Source organism: Mytilus trossulus, chromosome 6, assembly GCF_036588685.1.
Source record: "Mytilus trossulus isolate FHL-02 chromosome 6, PNRI_Mtr1.1.1.hap1, whole genome shotgun sequence".
In the NCBI taxonomy this organism is placed as follows: Eukaryota; Metazoa; Mollusca; class Bivalvia; order Mytilida; family Mytilidae; genus Mytilus; species Mytilus trossulus.
This window is the reverse complement of record NC_086378.1, coordinates 10148021-10163255: the sequence shown is the minus strand read 5'-3', so window position 1 is coordinate 10163255 and position 15235 is coordinate 10148021. Positions and strand designations below refer to the sequence as shown.

Here is a 15235-nt window from a genome sequence, read left to right as displayed (position 1 = left end):
TGGACCGTCTAAGAAAGAATTTCCACATTGACACATTTTTTGTTTTCGTTTAACAAGGTGATTTATTACTTATCAATCTTTTTGTCCGTCCAACCTGCAGCATCAGCGTATCCGGTGAACTTTGTGAAAAATGCCTTACAGTTGCCTTTTCCTGTGTTCTTAATGATTTTGGGCATTGAAAAGAAAAAAATAGGATCTTGTTTCATTGCAGCTGGCTTAGTAACTGTTAGTTCTATTACGGTTGCTTGAGGAATGGTGACCATCTGTGTCTGATTGACCATGTCTATCTGACTTCCCTTTTACGTGCTTCTTGCCTGAACTCCTATGGTGTGGATATGAGTGATCACTAACCTCCTTCTCAACAGGTGAAACATGATTGCTTGATACACTATGTCTAAAATGTGTTTTGTGGCTTCTACTCTTGTGACGACTACCACTGATGTAACACTAGATGAATGTGAATCACTATTTAAGCAGCTTGTAACCCTGGATATACTTCTTTGGTCCTGAACCTGAGACTGTGGTTGGTTGTTGTACAATTGTTGTTGTTGTTGTATTGGGTACACTGACAAGTGTTGTGCTGCACTATAATACCCTGATTAAGCTGTTTCCTGCGCAAGATTTTGTGTTGTTGAAGGCTGATGAGGCCTCCCTTGTCGATATGGTATGTTTCCAAATAACTGTTGAGTCTGATGTAGTAACATTGTGGAGATGTTGCACCGGTTTGTGTCTGTAAACTTCCTGTTGGTAATGTATGGCCTGAGGCGGCTACCCCTGTTCACCCATTGTGTTGATGAGAGGTTGTTGAAACCCTGACTGGTTGGTGTTAGGTTAGTGTTTAACTGCTCTGTAAACAAATTGTATATTGACAATGGCCAAAACTTTTTTGTCTTTGATCTAGGCCTCTGATTTTTGGTTCAGACTATGTCTAGAATGATTCAGACTTGGTCGAGACTGGTTTAGACCGTTGGGTCGATGCCACTGCTCGTAAACGTTTCGTCGCCAAGGGTATCACCAGCCCAGTAGTCAACACTTCGGTGTTGACATGAATATCAATAATGTGGTCATATTTATAAATAACCTGTTTACAAAATTTTTAATTTACCGAAAAACTAAGAATTTTCTTATCACAGGCATAGATTACCTTAGCCGTATTTGGCAAAACTTTTTTTAATTTGGATCCTCAATGCATTTCAACTATTTACTTGTTTTGCTTTATGAATATTTTGATATGAGCGTCACTGATGAGTCTTATGTAGACGAAACGCGCGTCTGGCGTACTAAATTATAGTCCTGGTACCTTTGATAACTATAATCAGACTTGGTCAAGAATGGTTAAGACTATGTCGAGAATGGTTCAGACTCGTATAAAAAGATTAAGTACTGGTCGAGTAAAGGGAAAGTTCAAGTTCAGACAGTTATGTATGGTTCAGACTACAGTCGACTTATATCAAATTAATTTCAGACCAATTCACACTAAGTCTGATGAAGTAAAAATCAGTGCATTCAAGTACAGATATAGGCGATTTCAGACTTTTACTGGTTTGAAGTGTTACTTGTGAGTTTGTTTAAGGCTTATGAGTTTGAATATCCCTATGGTATCTTTCTACTCTCTTTAATTTTCCGCCGCCACATATGTTAAATTGTATCCAACAGTTTTTCATTATTTCGTAGGAGGCATTGTTTATATTCACATATGTAAAGGGAAAACGAAATATTACATTTCAAACTGAAAATCGAACAAAATGAAATGCAAACAGCTCCTTTTGTTAGAATGTGTACTGTTTATAGAAGATTTTTAAACTTTTAACTTTTCTGATGACGCTACGTTAAGCATCAACAATGAATTAAATTTAAGTAAATTAAAATAAGTTTTATAAATATATGCAGCTTCATGAGAAAATACTTTTGAACCAAAACTTTTATTATGTTTTATTGAATATTTTTTTTATTTGACGGATACTTGTGATGAAAATATGATTGCTTACAACCTTACGGAACAAACTATTGCCAATACGTCTATAGATGTTGCAAAGGAAGTAATAACTATAACTAGACATTGTTGAGATGGACGCCACCTTTGTGTGTACTACTTTTATAAAACAGGCTACTATTTGACTATTTTTCCTTAATTTTTGAAATATGACACAGGTTGTTTCGTATTACTTGTAAAGCCGGAATCATGCCATTTAAATTGTTTGAACTTTGTTCTGTATCTGTATTCACTAGACTAAATAGTTCTTGTGTTTACCTATAAAACAGCCCATTATCTTTGTACAGTTAATATTTATTATGTGGAAATCTATTCGTCAGTAGTCCTAGGCTCGACAGTAGGAAATCTATACCTCAGTAGTCCTAGGCTCGACAAAAACACATCAGATTGAATTATTTGATTAATTTGTTGTTTTGCCAAACTCCCTATCTTGGTTTATTTTATCTTTTAGAGTGATAACACAACATGTCCTGGCGGAGTAATATCTCCACATATAATTACTCTCAATAGAACAAATTAAAGCCAATTGTATGGATTGATAAAAAAAAAGAAGACATAACTTAAAGGATAAGATCTGCAACAATTGTGCAGGACTAAAATGACAATGATCGAAATCAGCTTTCGTGTGGTAAAAAAATGGAAGTATAAAAAAGAAGATGTGGTATGATTGCCAATGAGACAAGTATCCACAAAAGACCAAAATGACATAAACATTAACAATTATAGGTCACCGTACGGCCTTTAACATTGAACAAAGCCCATACCGCATATAGTCAGCTATAAAAGGCCCCGATAAGACAATGTAAAACAATGCAAACGAGAAAACTAACGGCCTTATTTGTTAAAACAAATGAATGAAAAACAAATATGTAACACATAAACAAACGACAACCACTGAATTACAGGCTCCTGACTTGGGATAGGCACATACATAAATAATGTGGCGGGGTTAAACATGTTAGCGGGATCATAACCCTCCCCCTAACCTGGGACAGTGGTATAACAGTACAACATAAGAACGAAAATTCAGTTGAAAAAGGCTTAACTCATCAGATAGACAAAAAATACAAGTGGACGTGGCCGGGTACTTATACATCCGGACACAAAAAGACACCATGAACATATCTGAGAGTACTCGCAGTTATCTGACAGCTAGTTCAAAGCCATTAACAACTCATAAAAAAGCATGCCTCTAAGACTAAGGACTTTTTAAGTTATAACATAATCGCGTAATATACTGGAAGTGATTTTATTCTACGTTTTTACGTTTTTTAGTTAAGGTGTTATATTTGGCCTAGGAATTTTTACATACGCCATGACACACCCTCTGGTGTTGGTTGAGTTTAAACTTTAAAATCGTAACGGTTCTCAAGATAAAGAGCGGACACGATCTTTTCCATAGGTCATTAGGTTGTCAATTGGAACAAAAGTTTTTTTACCTTGAACTTTGACCTAGGAAATTGTACAAACATAATAATAAACCATCTTGCGTTTTGTTATTTGATTTTGCCATGTGATTATAGATTTTCCGAATTGATTTTCCTCTAAGTTCGTTATTTTTGGGATTTTTCTTTTCATTAATATTTATAAACTTTTAAATAATAATGTTTCTTTAGATATAGAACTGACACAATTTGTTACAGATGGACGACCAGTTTGACCACAACATAGTGCAAGTAAGTACAATGTATAAACCATATTTATCTTTTTACGAGCCAATTTAGCAAATAGTAAATACATAGACACTTGGTACCTAACTATTTGACATAAAAAAAAAATTAAGAAATCGTATGATGTCAGCGTTAGTTTATGAAATGTTAAAGTTTTTTTTTAACTATTTGTTTAAGATGTAGTGTAGAGTTTAAGGTCATGACTGTCAATCTAGATGAAGAGACCTACACAAGCGCAGACATTATTTTACTATAGAGATCAATACTTAGATCAGTTAAGTAAACATCAATGAAGTTTCTTACAATTTATGATAGTTTTGTACAGTATTTTCATCTACTAAAATCAAAAAAGGAAACGGCTTATTATTAGATTTTAGTATGGGTAACTACTAAATACAGACAAATAAATTGGATAACAGTTATTAGGGGCAAAGATAGAACAAACGTTCACAGTTTATGCCTAATTTAGATAGCCAATGCATTGAAAGGACTTCATATGTTCAATGATATTTGGTTTGAATCTTTAATGATAATATCTACAGCCTATGCGATTTTGAGATCTGAATATATTTATGTTTACGTCACAACAATGAGAGTATACAGGAACATTATTGCGTGCAACTTTTTGTTGGTTTTCCTTCTGCGTGTTGTTTACAAAAAAACGTAGTTTACATGTAACCAAATGTTACATTATCAGGGAAATATGAAACGAAGTCTACAAAAGACTAATCTATATGTATATGAAATATTTGTTTTTGAACAACAAGTACTATATTGTATACTTTCTTCTGTTCTGTAAGTTCAGCATATACCATGATGAAAGTGTTTGTTATTCTCATATTGACAGCTTTTCTTATGAAATGTGGAAATGCAAAAACAGGTTAGTATTTTTTTTAATTATGTTTGGTTGATAATTCTTGAAAAGCAATGTTTATAAGTTTATATTATAAACGACAACAAAACATCGAAATGTTCTTCATCGGTTACGCTCACTTGATCCTGACTATTTTGTTATTTTCATTCATGATTGAAAGATGTGAAATATATGATAACGTTTTTCTTCTGATTTGTGACTTTTCATCTTAAATTTTCCTCGGAGTTCAGTATTTTGTGATTTTGCTTTTTTCTTCTATGCTGAAGAAAAGCTGTTTTTGACTCCTTTTTGAATTAACAGCAAAATCTAGGTTGTTTTTTCCCCGTTTGAATTCACTTTTATATGAACCAGTTTTTATAATTTAACAATGAAAAGATTGGTTGTTTTAAGCAAAGAATAAGCTGGTAATTTGATGTCATTACCGCTATATGACTTTACAGTTATGCTAAACAGTCAGGAAATTAAGTAATTAAGAGATTATGTCAAACTGTGTATCTTTATATTTTAGCATCGGCATCGACAAAGCATGTTGAAATTGATACTGGAAACTTGGATTCAACTAAATCAGCAAGAGGTACATGTAACTTTAATTGAGCTATTATGTTAACTTAAAGTAAAAAGATATGTTTCACTTAGAAGTATAAAAAATAGTTGACACCAAAAGTGTAAGGATTTTTAAGACTTGTGTACCATATAGAATTACGATTTTGCTTTTCTTTGTCCGTTTATACGTTTTATCTTGTCGTGTGCTGTGTGTTTTAGCTAACTTTAGGTATAAAAGCAATGTTTCGTTCTTATCTTAATGCAAATTATAATATATCTGTTGAAACATGTTGATATTATGCCTGGAACTCTTCCTGATTTTTCTAATTATTTTTTTTTTAAATGGTACTTTGTACAATTATGCAAAAAATTATATTTTCATTTTTTTACACCCATAGAATCATTTTAGGACGGAAAGTTACACAAATAAAGATATGCTTTATGATTGCCATTGTTCCAACTATCCATCAGAGGCAAACATAGGGGTTGTTTGAATTTTTTGGTTTTGTAGTATCAAATCAACATTTATACATTTTCTCTGAAAATATCAACTTCTTTGAATTTGACACGTAACTCAAGGCTTATGTTGGTAGACCCAAATTTATTATTCTGAAAAATGAAACAACTTGTACAATATATACAAAATACGTATAGTTTTAATTCATTAACAAGCAACTATTGCGTTTTACTACAATTCACCAAGTATACGTTATGTTAGATGTTTTATAGATATGGCAGTTAGTAAATAAACATTCTTGAAAGGTAAATGCATAGTGCAGTAACAAACAATTTTTTTTCCAGATATCCTTCCCATTGCGAAAAGGCAAAAAAGGTCGACTTCAGGAGTGATCCATGCTGTTGATATGAGTTACTCGTTGCGCCAAAAAGTACTGAGATATGCTAGATGGGTTGTTGAAAACAGAAGCACCAGAAATTACGCAAAAGAAATGAAAAGAATAATGGACACATACCACCACGGGGGATACAATTGTATTTCTGGTACATCATTCAGTATCTCGATATCGTATAATAGAGGTTATTATATCTTTTTCCAAATGGAAGGATATTACTTTGCAGTATATAGAAAACGTTAGTGGATGTATACAGGGATCTTCCTTTCAGTTTAACCGTAAACTCACATATGTTTGGTTTTATTGAATAAAAGTCAATACATTTTATCTGTTATTATTGCTTTTGTTTTGCCTGGTCCTCTTATACGTTATTTATACATGCTATTTCCGTCTATTAAAGTCAAAATTCAAAGAAGAAAAATAAACATCTTAACAGTGAAAGACTTTAAGATATTGATTCGATTATGACTTTTGTTCTTTGTAGAGTTTGTCCGGTATCTTTTTCGACAAAGAGATGGGAGAGATACCAAAAAAGATATTGAAACTCATTACTGAAAACGCCATAACTAAACACGAAAAAGACCAACAGAAAAAAATATACAAAACACAGCAACTTGAAACCCACCAAAAACTCGGGTAGTGACATTTCACCAGTTATTTAGTCTATGATTTCAACCAGTAAATGTGCCGTCCTAAAAATTTAATGACACAAAGGTGGCTGCGAAATTCGTCTGTTCAGAGAAATCAAAGTGGCGATGTTAAAAGAAAAGGGAGAGACTAACTAAAGTTTTTTTTTTAATCAAAGGTATATATTGACAGTCGTTTTTGATTCAACTTTTCGGAATTATTTAATTTTTGTCTAAGCGCAACCACTGGATCAATACCGCTGCCAATAGAAATTTTGTCCGCGGGCGAACACGCATCATCGATCTACAAGTCATCACTCATGTATACATTACCATATGAAGCTTTTATACAGTTTTGTAAATAAAATTTAGAATACTCGAAACACTGAGGGTTTTCTACACCAAGACAAAGATGGAGTTAGTCGTACTTTGTCACAATTTGTTGGCTCTGGACACTTAAAATTTGGACTTCCAACTTTTTATCCGAGCCCTACAGATGAGTTTTATGTAGACAAACGCGATTATGGGTTCACACAAAATGATAAGAATGGCAGTTTGTTCTTCTGTTCTTCAATTTCGTATTTGATTTGGCCTTTATGTTTCATTTCTGGCATCATATATGAGTATTTTGCAGACGACACACAAATCAGGCATACCTAAGAATAAGACTGATATCTTCAGTTACTAAGTATTTTCTTTTTATATAACATTGTTTAACCGTAAGTGAATAAGCTTGTCAAGTACTTTTATTGAAGCGTCACTGGTGAGTCTTCTGGCGCAAATACAAAATATCAATCCCGGTATCTATGATGAGTTTTTTTTTTTTATATATATGTATGTACCAAGATTAGAATGGTGTAAGCCAGACACCCGTTTTGTTTACCCAAATTCTCATCAGTGCCGCTTAAATTAATATTGACATATCATTTATTTTGTTAAACTTAAATCTAAAGGAAATAATATGTCCAAACCCTGTTCTACATTTGGCTTTTTTTTGTATTGGCACTACTCGTGAATCTTAGTTTTTCTAAAGTTTTGTGTTACGATTTACCATATCTACAAAACATATAGATGAAAATGATACAGACACATTCTACAACTTTATCCTCTTGGCTTGCATGAAATAAAATGTAAAAACAACATTTTATATATTTATGAAAAGCGCAGTTGAAGAATTTTATGACAAATTAAAAAGGACATACGAACATAGCCAAATCCATCTATGGTAAAATTTGCAAATGTTATGGTAATAATTATTTAAAATCTGCAAAAGAAAGAAATATAAGACCTTTATAAAATCGATGCGTTATGGCATTCTAAGTGAGGTCAAGGTTAATGTTTACTTTTGTACATATTTTCTAACAAATCTTAAACTGTAGGAGAAAGAACACAAAAATAAGCAGCAACAAATGCCACTTGTTAGGACATAAGTATGTATTATAGCTATTAGTCCCCTAGCGGCAATACAGAAGGGGACACCAGGTTTGCACTCCATCCGTCAGTCCGACAAAATAGATTTCCAGACTATTTATCGTCATGTTCATTGTGCCTGAAGATATTGATATGCTATTAGACATGTTACGAAAAGGTACATTTTGTATATTCTCGCCGCTGAGGTTCACAAATTACACTTAAGATTTGGGGACGGTGTCAAAACATTGATAATAGATTGGATAATTCAAATCATATGTATGAAGAACATCATTAAGTAGCATTCTTATATTATGACAATTGCGCTGTGATATCATTGTTGGCTATCATAAGGCATGAAAGTTGTACGCGTGCACGAGTGGGTGTGCTAGAAAAAGGGGATAAGAGTTATACAAGTGCATTCGATTCTAGATTTATAATATATACATAGTAAGCCAGTTAGACATTAGTTTTTATTGTTGTATTACAGTTCCTGAAAAAAGTTCAACCTGTCGCTCCACTGTCTCTCGGGTGTCTCCATAAACTTCCAATAACTCTTAAAGTTTTTAAGCGCCTTATAGCGTCTTCGACATATACCTGACACTCTGATATACGCATTTTTTTTTAATTTTCTTCTATCTGCTCGTGGTTTAGGTCTTAGTTTATGCCTTTTTCAAATTTATTCTTTACCCCATCCCTCTCCCTGAAAAATAACTGGAAATAAGCCTGGCATTAAATTTAATTGAAGAATTTGGAACTCTTTCTGGTCTTAAACTTAATAAGTCAAAAACTGAAGGAATATGGCTAGGTAATTTAAAACATTCTAAAGATAAATATGAAAACATTAGTTGGAATAAAAGCCCCATTAAAAGTTTAGGTGTGTATTTTGGAACTAATAAAGTTGAATGCCATAAATTAAACACAGAAAATATTTTGAGGAAGTCAGAAAAAGCAATTTCAAATTGGAAGAAAAGAAAACTTACAATGATTGGACGTATAACAGTAATAAAAACATTAATTATACCAAACATAACCTTTTTAGCATCAGTAACCAATTTATCGAAAGACTTTCTAACACAATTTAAAAAACTAATATTTAACTATATATATGGCAAAACAAAAATGAGAAAATCAAGAGATCTACTCTATGTAATGATTATCAGGATGGAGGTTTAAAAATGATTGATATAGATAGTTATATAACATCAATCCATATATCTTGGGTCAAAAGGTTAACAACAGAAGAATTTTCAAATTGGAAGGTTATACCTTTATATTACTTTAACAAATTTGGAGCAAACTTTGCTCTATTTAATATGAACCCTGAAAATATATATGACATACCAAACTTAAAAAAAATTATGCCAGAATTTTATTTTGAAATATTAAAAAGTTAGTATAAAGTACATAATAATTCCAAGATAAGCAAGGGGTTAAAATTCAAATGCATAAGACAGCAATTTATTTGGGGTAATCAATCAATTAAATTAAATGGTAAAAGTCTTGTTTTTCCAAACTGGATAGAAAGTGACATTCTTTTTATTAATGATATTATAGATAAACAAGGGAATATCTCCAAAAAGTAATCTTAAATAAATTGAAAGAAAAATCAAACTGGATAGCAGAACTTTCTAAACTTAAATCTGCAATCAAAAAGGAATGGAAACTCATGTTAAAATCAAATCAATCAATTTCAACTAAAGTTAAAATAGACAGAAATCTTTACTTAGAAACAAAAAATAAAGCTAAATCAATTTGTATTAAAAAATTAAAAGCTAAAGATATATATAATTATATCAAAGGTATAGAATGTGACACACCTATTGGTTTCATAAAATGGAAAAAAAGTATTCAAACTAAATTCCTCAAATAAATTAAATGATATAAGTAAGTAATTTGTTTATTATAGTGACTTGTGAACATAAATATAATACAATTACAAAGTTTATAGTCAAAGTTACACCCGGCCCATTGGACCTATAAGTCACCTTTTTAAAATATCAGTAAGGTTGATATATTAAACTTTACATTTCACCAGTTAATTGATAATAAACTAAAAATGTTTAGGTGGAAATTGATCAATTATATATTACCATGTAAGCAACTGCTGTATCAATGGAAAATAATGAAAGATAATCAATGTCATATATGTCACCAAGTAGACAATTATAATCATTTTTTTAAAGAGTGTGAATTTTTACAAGAATTTTGGATTAAAGTTGGGTTATTACTAAATAAAATAAAAATAGGAACACATATTTTATCAATGCAAAATTTAATACTTGGATATAAAATTCATGACAGTTCATATTTTGATATTAATGTGTTGTTAACAATTGTTTTATTTGCTGTTTATAAAAGCAATTATGCATCAGAGTTAAAACACAAGTACATAGATGAATACAGGTTTTTAAATTGGAATTCTTAGAATGGTATGAAAATAGTATACTCTTAGAAAGGAAATGTAGCAAATTTTTGAAAGAAACATTTAAATATATATAATTCACCACAATATAATTCAATAGGTGAGGCTTACAAGTACTTATGATTTTGTAGTTGTTTGACAGAGAGTGTGTGTGTGTGCTAGTTTTGTGACCAAGTTGGTGTGTAGGTACATGTGTGTGTGTGTGTGTGTGTCTGTTTATGTGAAAGTAAAGACAATATACTACATGTACTAGCAGAGCAATATCATGTTTTTCATTTATGTTTTATGTATACTGTTTCTCTGTTTACACGAAACGATTGTCAATACTTTATACAAAGTATCAAAAAATATCTCATTCTTTATCCATACCATGTTAAATTACCATCAGAATGTCATCAATGTTTGATACGCATAATAGGCTAAGTTTTTTTTAAGTAATCTATAGCGCATTCAAGTTATCGTTAAAGAAACAAAACAGTTATTTCATTAAATTTTAAACTTACCAAATAAGTTAAGAATATTCCAACATACAAGAATGAATAAAATACACGTGTTCGAGATGCATAATAAACATCTATACCACGTGATACACAATTAAAATAAGTAGAAAAACGTAAACAGAGAGAACGTATGTTTTCCGGATTTTATTGCTATGATTTTATTGCGGATTTTGTAAACTATACAGATTGTAATAATTTATTAACCACTTTTGAATAAGTTTATCTTATGAATCCCCTGGTTCATTTGATAATTCACACACAGGGATAAACCTATCTGGGATAGTTGTACCTCTTAGGGTATTTGTTAACAACCAATAGTGCAATAAACTGAATAATTATTAAAAAAAAAAAAAAAAAAAAATAACTGGTACCTAATAATTGTGTAGGGGAAACCCTAGAATTGTTAGCTTGAATAGAGGAAAGACCCATCGGTTAGCAGTTTTAATTTTGCTATAGTCATTATCTAATGAAACTATTGCGAATTTCCACAAGACGTTTTAGGAATTTATTAATACAAAATCTCTGCTTAAGGTAGTGTTAAGGTGTAAATGCAAAGTCATTATTTGATGCTTTTGAAACTCTGTGGCAGGGATGTTCAACCGGTGAATAGTGAGTTGTATTTTACACAAACCTTTAATCTTTAATCAAATTGAGATGAAACTGTTTAAATTAAGACAAAGTTTGAAGGATATAAAGGAAAGTATGCATACCCTCGACGCTATGTGACCGGGTGTAAATGTTTTAAACTAGAATTTAACATTTTTCAAGTTTAAATTGTATAACAATCGTGTTTAGGTGTTTTAAAACAGACCCCTTTAGATCAAAAGAAATTAAAAAAAAATGTCCTATAAAGATCGGTCCTATAAGATATTCTTAGAACAGAACCTAGATAAATTAGGACCGACTTACGACATGTCTCAGCATGCATATCGTAGCTATTTAAGGATGATCTTAGCTAGGATGTCTTAACAGATGTCCCGAGTAATAATATTGAGGTAAAGGAAAATAACAAATGAAAAAAATGAAATATTGTATCAAATTTAACCAATAATTTTAATTAAAAAAATGTTTAATTATTAGAAAAATAACTTTTAGTTTTGAATTAATTTAAAAAGGTAATAAAATAACTTTGATGTTAATTGTACATTTAAACTCTTTGAAACAAAACATAAGTCAAAAATAAACCTACGTTTTATATTAGAGTTGTACGGAAGCGTATTAGGGACATAGAAAAAATAAAATTGGCAGTGAACTTTTTCAAAGTCGAAATTTTGACTTTTTAAAGTCTTGAAATTTCGACTTTTTTGAAACTCGAAATTTCGACTTTTTCGAAATTTCGACTTTTTCTAAACTCAAAATTTCGACTTCTTTTAAACTCAAATTTCGACTTTTTCTAAACTCGAAACATCGCCTTTTTCTAAACTCGAAATTTCTAGTTCTTTTAAACTCAAAATTTCGACCTCTTTTAAACTTAAAATTTCGACGTTTCCTCAGTATTTATACGTTTGCGATTACCACATTCACAGTCATTTATATCAGCAAGGCGGAGAGTCATATACATCATAAGCTTCATAAGCATATTTTGATCAACTAAACTATTTTAAAGAGGTGATTTTAGATAGGAAATCAAGACAACCCCGCTATACCGACACACCTATATTACGAAATACTTTTATTCAACAGTCTAATATATAAAGAATAGGGTTAGTAGTTGTGTTATAAGAATGCAAACTTCCAAAACTAGAAAACTGAGCAGCTCTTTGTTCGTTCTGAATATGCATGGCATTTTTGGCTACTTGATTAACTATTGTTTTAACAAGGCAGAGTCAGTGACTTGCTATTGTGATACCAAACAAGACTTTGAAACTGTGATGATAAGTGTCCTCAGATCTGACGATACTATGACAGTGTCGTGGAAACTAAAACATGGAATATTGGAGGGGGGATTCTGTCAACATGCATGTTCGTTACGAATGATTTGTTCAATATTAAATGCTAATCCTTATCTAAATTCATGAACAAAACCAATTTCTGAATATAAATCGCCAAAATGTGTGGATGACGCTTTAATAATTTGCGTCCATGTCTACTCCTTCTAAAATTGTAATAACTGTGTTTGAATACTAACATCAAAGTTTTAAAAGTATTCAGAAAGAGTCAAAATTTCGAGATTTTAACAATTGAAATTTTTATAAGTCGAATTTTCGAGTTTCAAAACAGTCAAAATTTCAAAAAGTTGAAATTTCAAGATTTTAGAAAGTCAAAATTTCAAGTTTATTAATAAGTCAAATTTCGGAATTTGAAAGTCAAAACTTCAAGTTAAAGTCAAAATTTCGAGATTTGAAAAGTCAAAATTTCGACTTTGAAAAAAAAAGTTCACTGCCAATTTTATTTTTTTCTATGTCCCTAATACGCTTCCGTAGAATTGAACAAACTAGTTGTAAATAGTTCAAATTAAATATATAATCGGTTAAATCATTATATGCTTTGAGGGAACTGAGTGTCAAGTGTCACGGTTTCATTCTTAAAAGTTCAAAGTCAAATCTCGTGCATCTTTTATAGAAATACTGAGTACTTGAACTATTTTATTTTATTACTGCAATTAACATGCGTTTAAATACATGTATGAGCATGATAATGCATGAGCAAAAAGAAGATGTGGTATGATTGCCAATGAGATAACTCCCCCAATGAGACCATAAATAAATCCCTAATAAAATATGTTATTTATATTAAAACGCATCAAATAATAATTTTTGAATATGAAAAATTGATGGAAATGTGTGTTAAAACCATTTTTTATCACAAGTTGTGGAACTGTTAACAAAGAAAATTTACTTATCCAATACAAAAAATTGGAAAATTGTGTGAGCAAAAAATAATATCTTACTATTGTCTACTTTTGACCAGTTCAAACCAGCTAGACTATTGAAGTGCACAAATTTTCATATTAATCAATGGCTATTATCTATTTTGAATTTATTGAACCATAAAACTCATTTTTGACTCTTCACATTGAATAATCCGCGAAGCGGATTATGTAAAATGTGAAGAGTCAAAAAAATAGTTTTATGGTTCAATAAAATCAAAATAAATGATTGCCATTCATTATAAATAAATTTCTATCAAACTTAAGGCTCAAAGAACTTTTATATAATTTGTATTAACAAAAACAACGTACACACATGTTGGCGTTTGAATACTCAACGTCTGAGTGGGCGTGTCGCCATCAAAATTTATACCACAAAAACATGAAAAAAGTTTGGGTTAATTCTGTTTTAAACTGCTAATGTTACTTTTAAATAAACTTAGTATACTAAATTTGAAGATCTGTCAAATGAAATATATGAGAAAGATAATAAGGAAATGAATTTTTATCAAGAATAAATCACCAAAAATGCATAAATAACAGAGTTTTCTTATTGCCTAAAATAATGTTCGGCAATAGGATAAATAATCATTATCAAATTTCAGGAAATAAGCTTAATGCCTGAAAATTTCAGGCAATAACTTAATGCCTAGGCGTTAGCTTATTGCCTAGGATTTAAGCTTAATGCCTAATTTCACTTATTGACGCTTACATATATACAGGTATACACAGGTACTCTCTTTTATGTTTTGACGCAGCCCCAAAATTTAAAGTGTAATTTGTCAACTTCAGCATCGTGAATATACCTTTTCGTAACATTAGACATGTTTCTCCATCATCCTACAACAGTTTACATCCTTTAACCAAACACTAATGCCCGCGATTTCGCGACCGTGTTATAGTATATATAATATTAAGACCCTCATAGGACAGACCTTATAATATTGTCCTCACAATTTCATACTGCAAAAAAATAAATGCATATATAATTAATATTGAGGAAGCTATTTGAACATTAATTGATGTTCCAGACGTCTTTTTCTTACATTTGGTTACAGATGACTTCAAATAATCCGCAACTGTCAGAAGTGTGTTTATAAAATGATCAAAATGGTAGATGATATCCAAAAGGCAATTCGTGACATCAAGGCTGTTCTCTTCCGACACCAAGAGCAGATGATAAAAGCCTTAAATTATTGTTTTCGTAAACAGCGTTCAGCAGCTTGTAATTCAGTGGTTGTCGTTTGCTTATGTGTTACCTTTTTTTTCATAATAATAATAATATAATAATAGTAAAAGTTTCTATTGCGCCCTATATAACACTAAAATTACTCTAAGGCGCTTTACATATATATATACATGATAAAAATATAATAGGTTAACCACAAAACAAAATGAAATAAAAAATGTTATGTTTAAAAGAACTAAAATCGTATATATGAAAGATATAGGAAAACATAAATAATTATATTGA

At 30.9% G+C, this 15235-nt stretch overlaps 1 protein-coding gene across 1 annotated transcript; it reads left to right on the top strand.

Moving 5' to 3' along the window:
- Positions 1–4399: 4399 nt before the first annotated feature.
- Positions 4400–6258, top strand: LOC134723189 (uncharacterized). Its single transcript, XM_063586818.1, has 3 exons — positions 4400–4543; positions 5046–5111; positions 5882–6258. Exons 1-3 carry the CDS (start codon positions 4477–4479, stop codon positions 6172–6174), a joined length of 426 nt encoding a protein of 141 aa, XP_063442888.1. The 5' UTR covers positions 4400–4476; the 3' UTR covers positions 6175–6258.
- The last annotated feature ends 8977 nt before the right edge of the window (positions 6259–15235 follow it).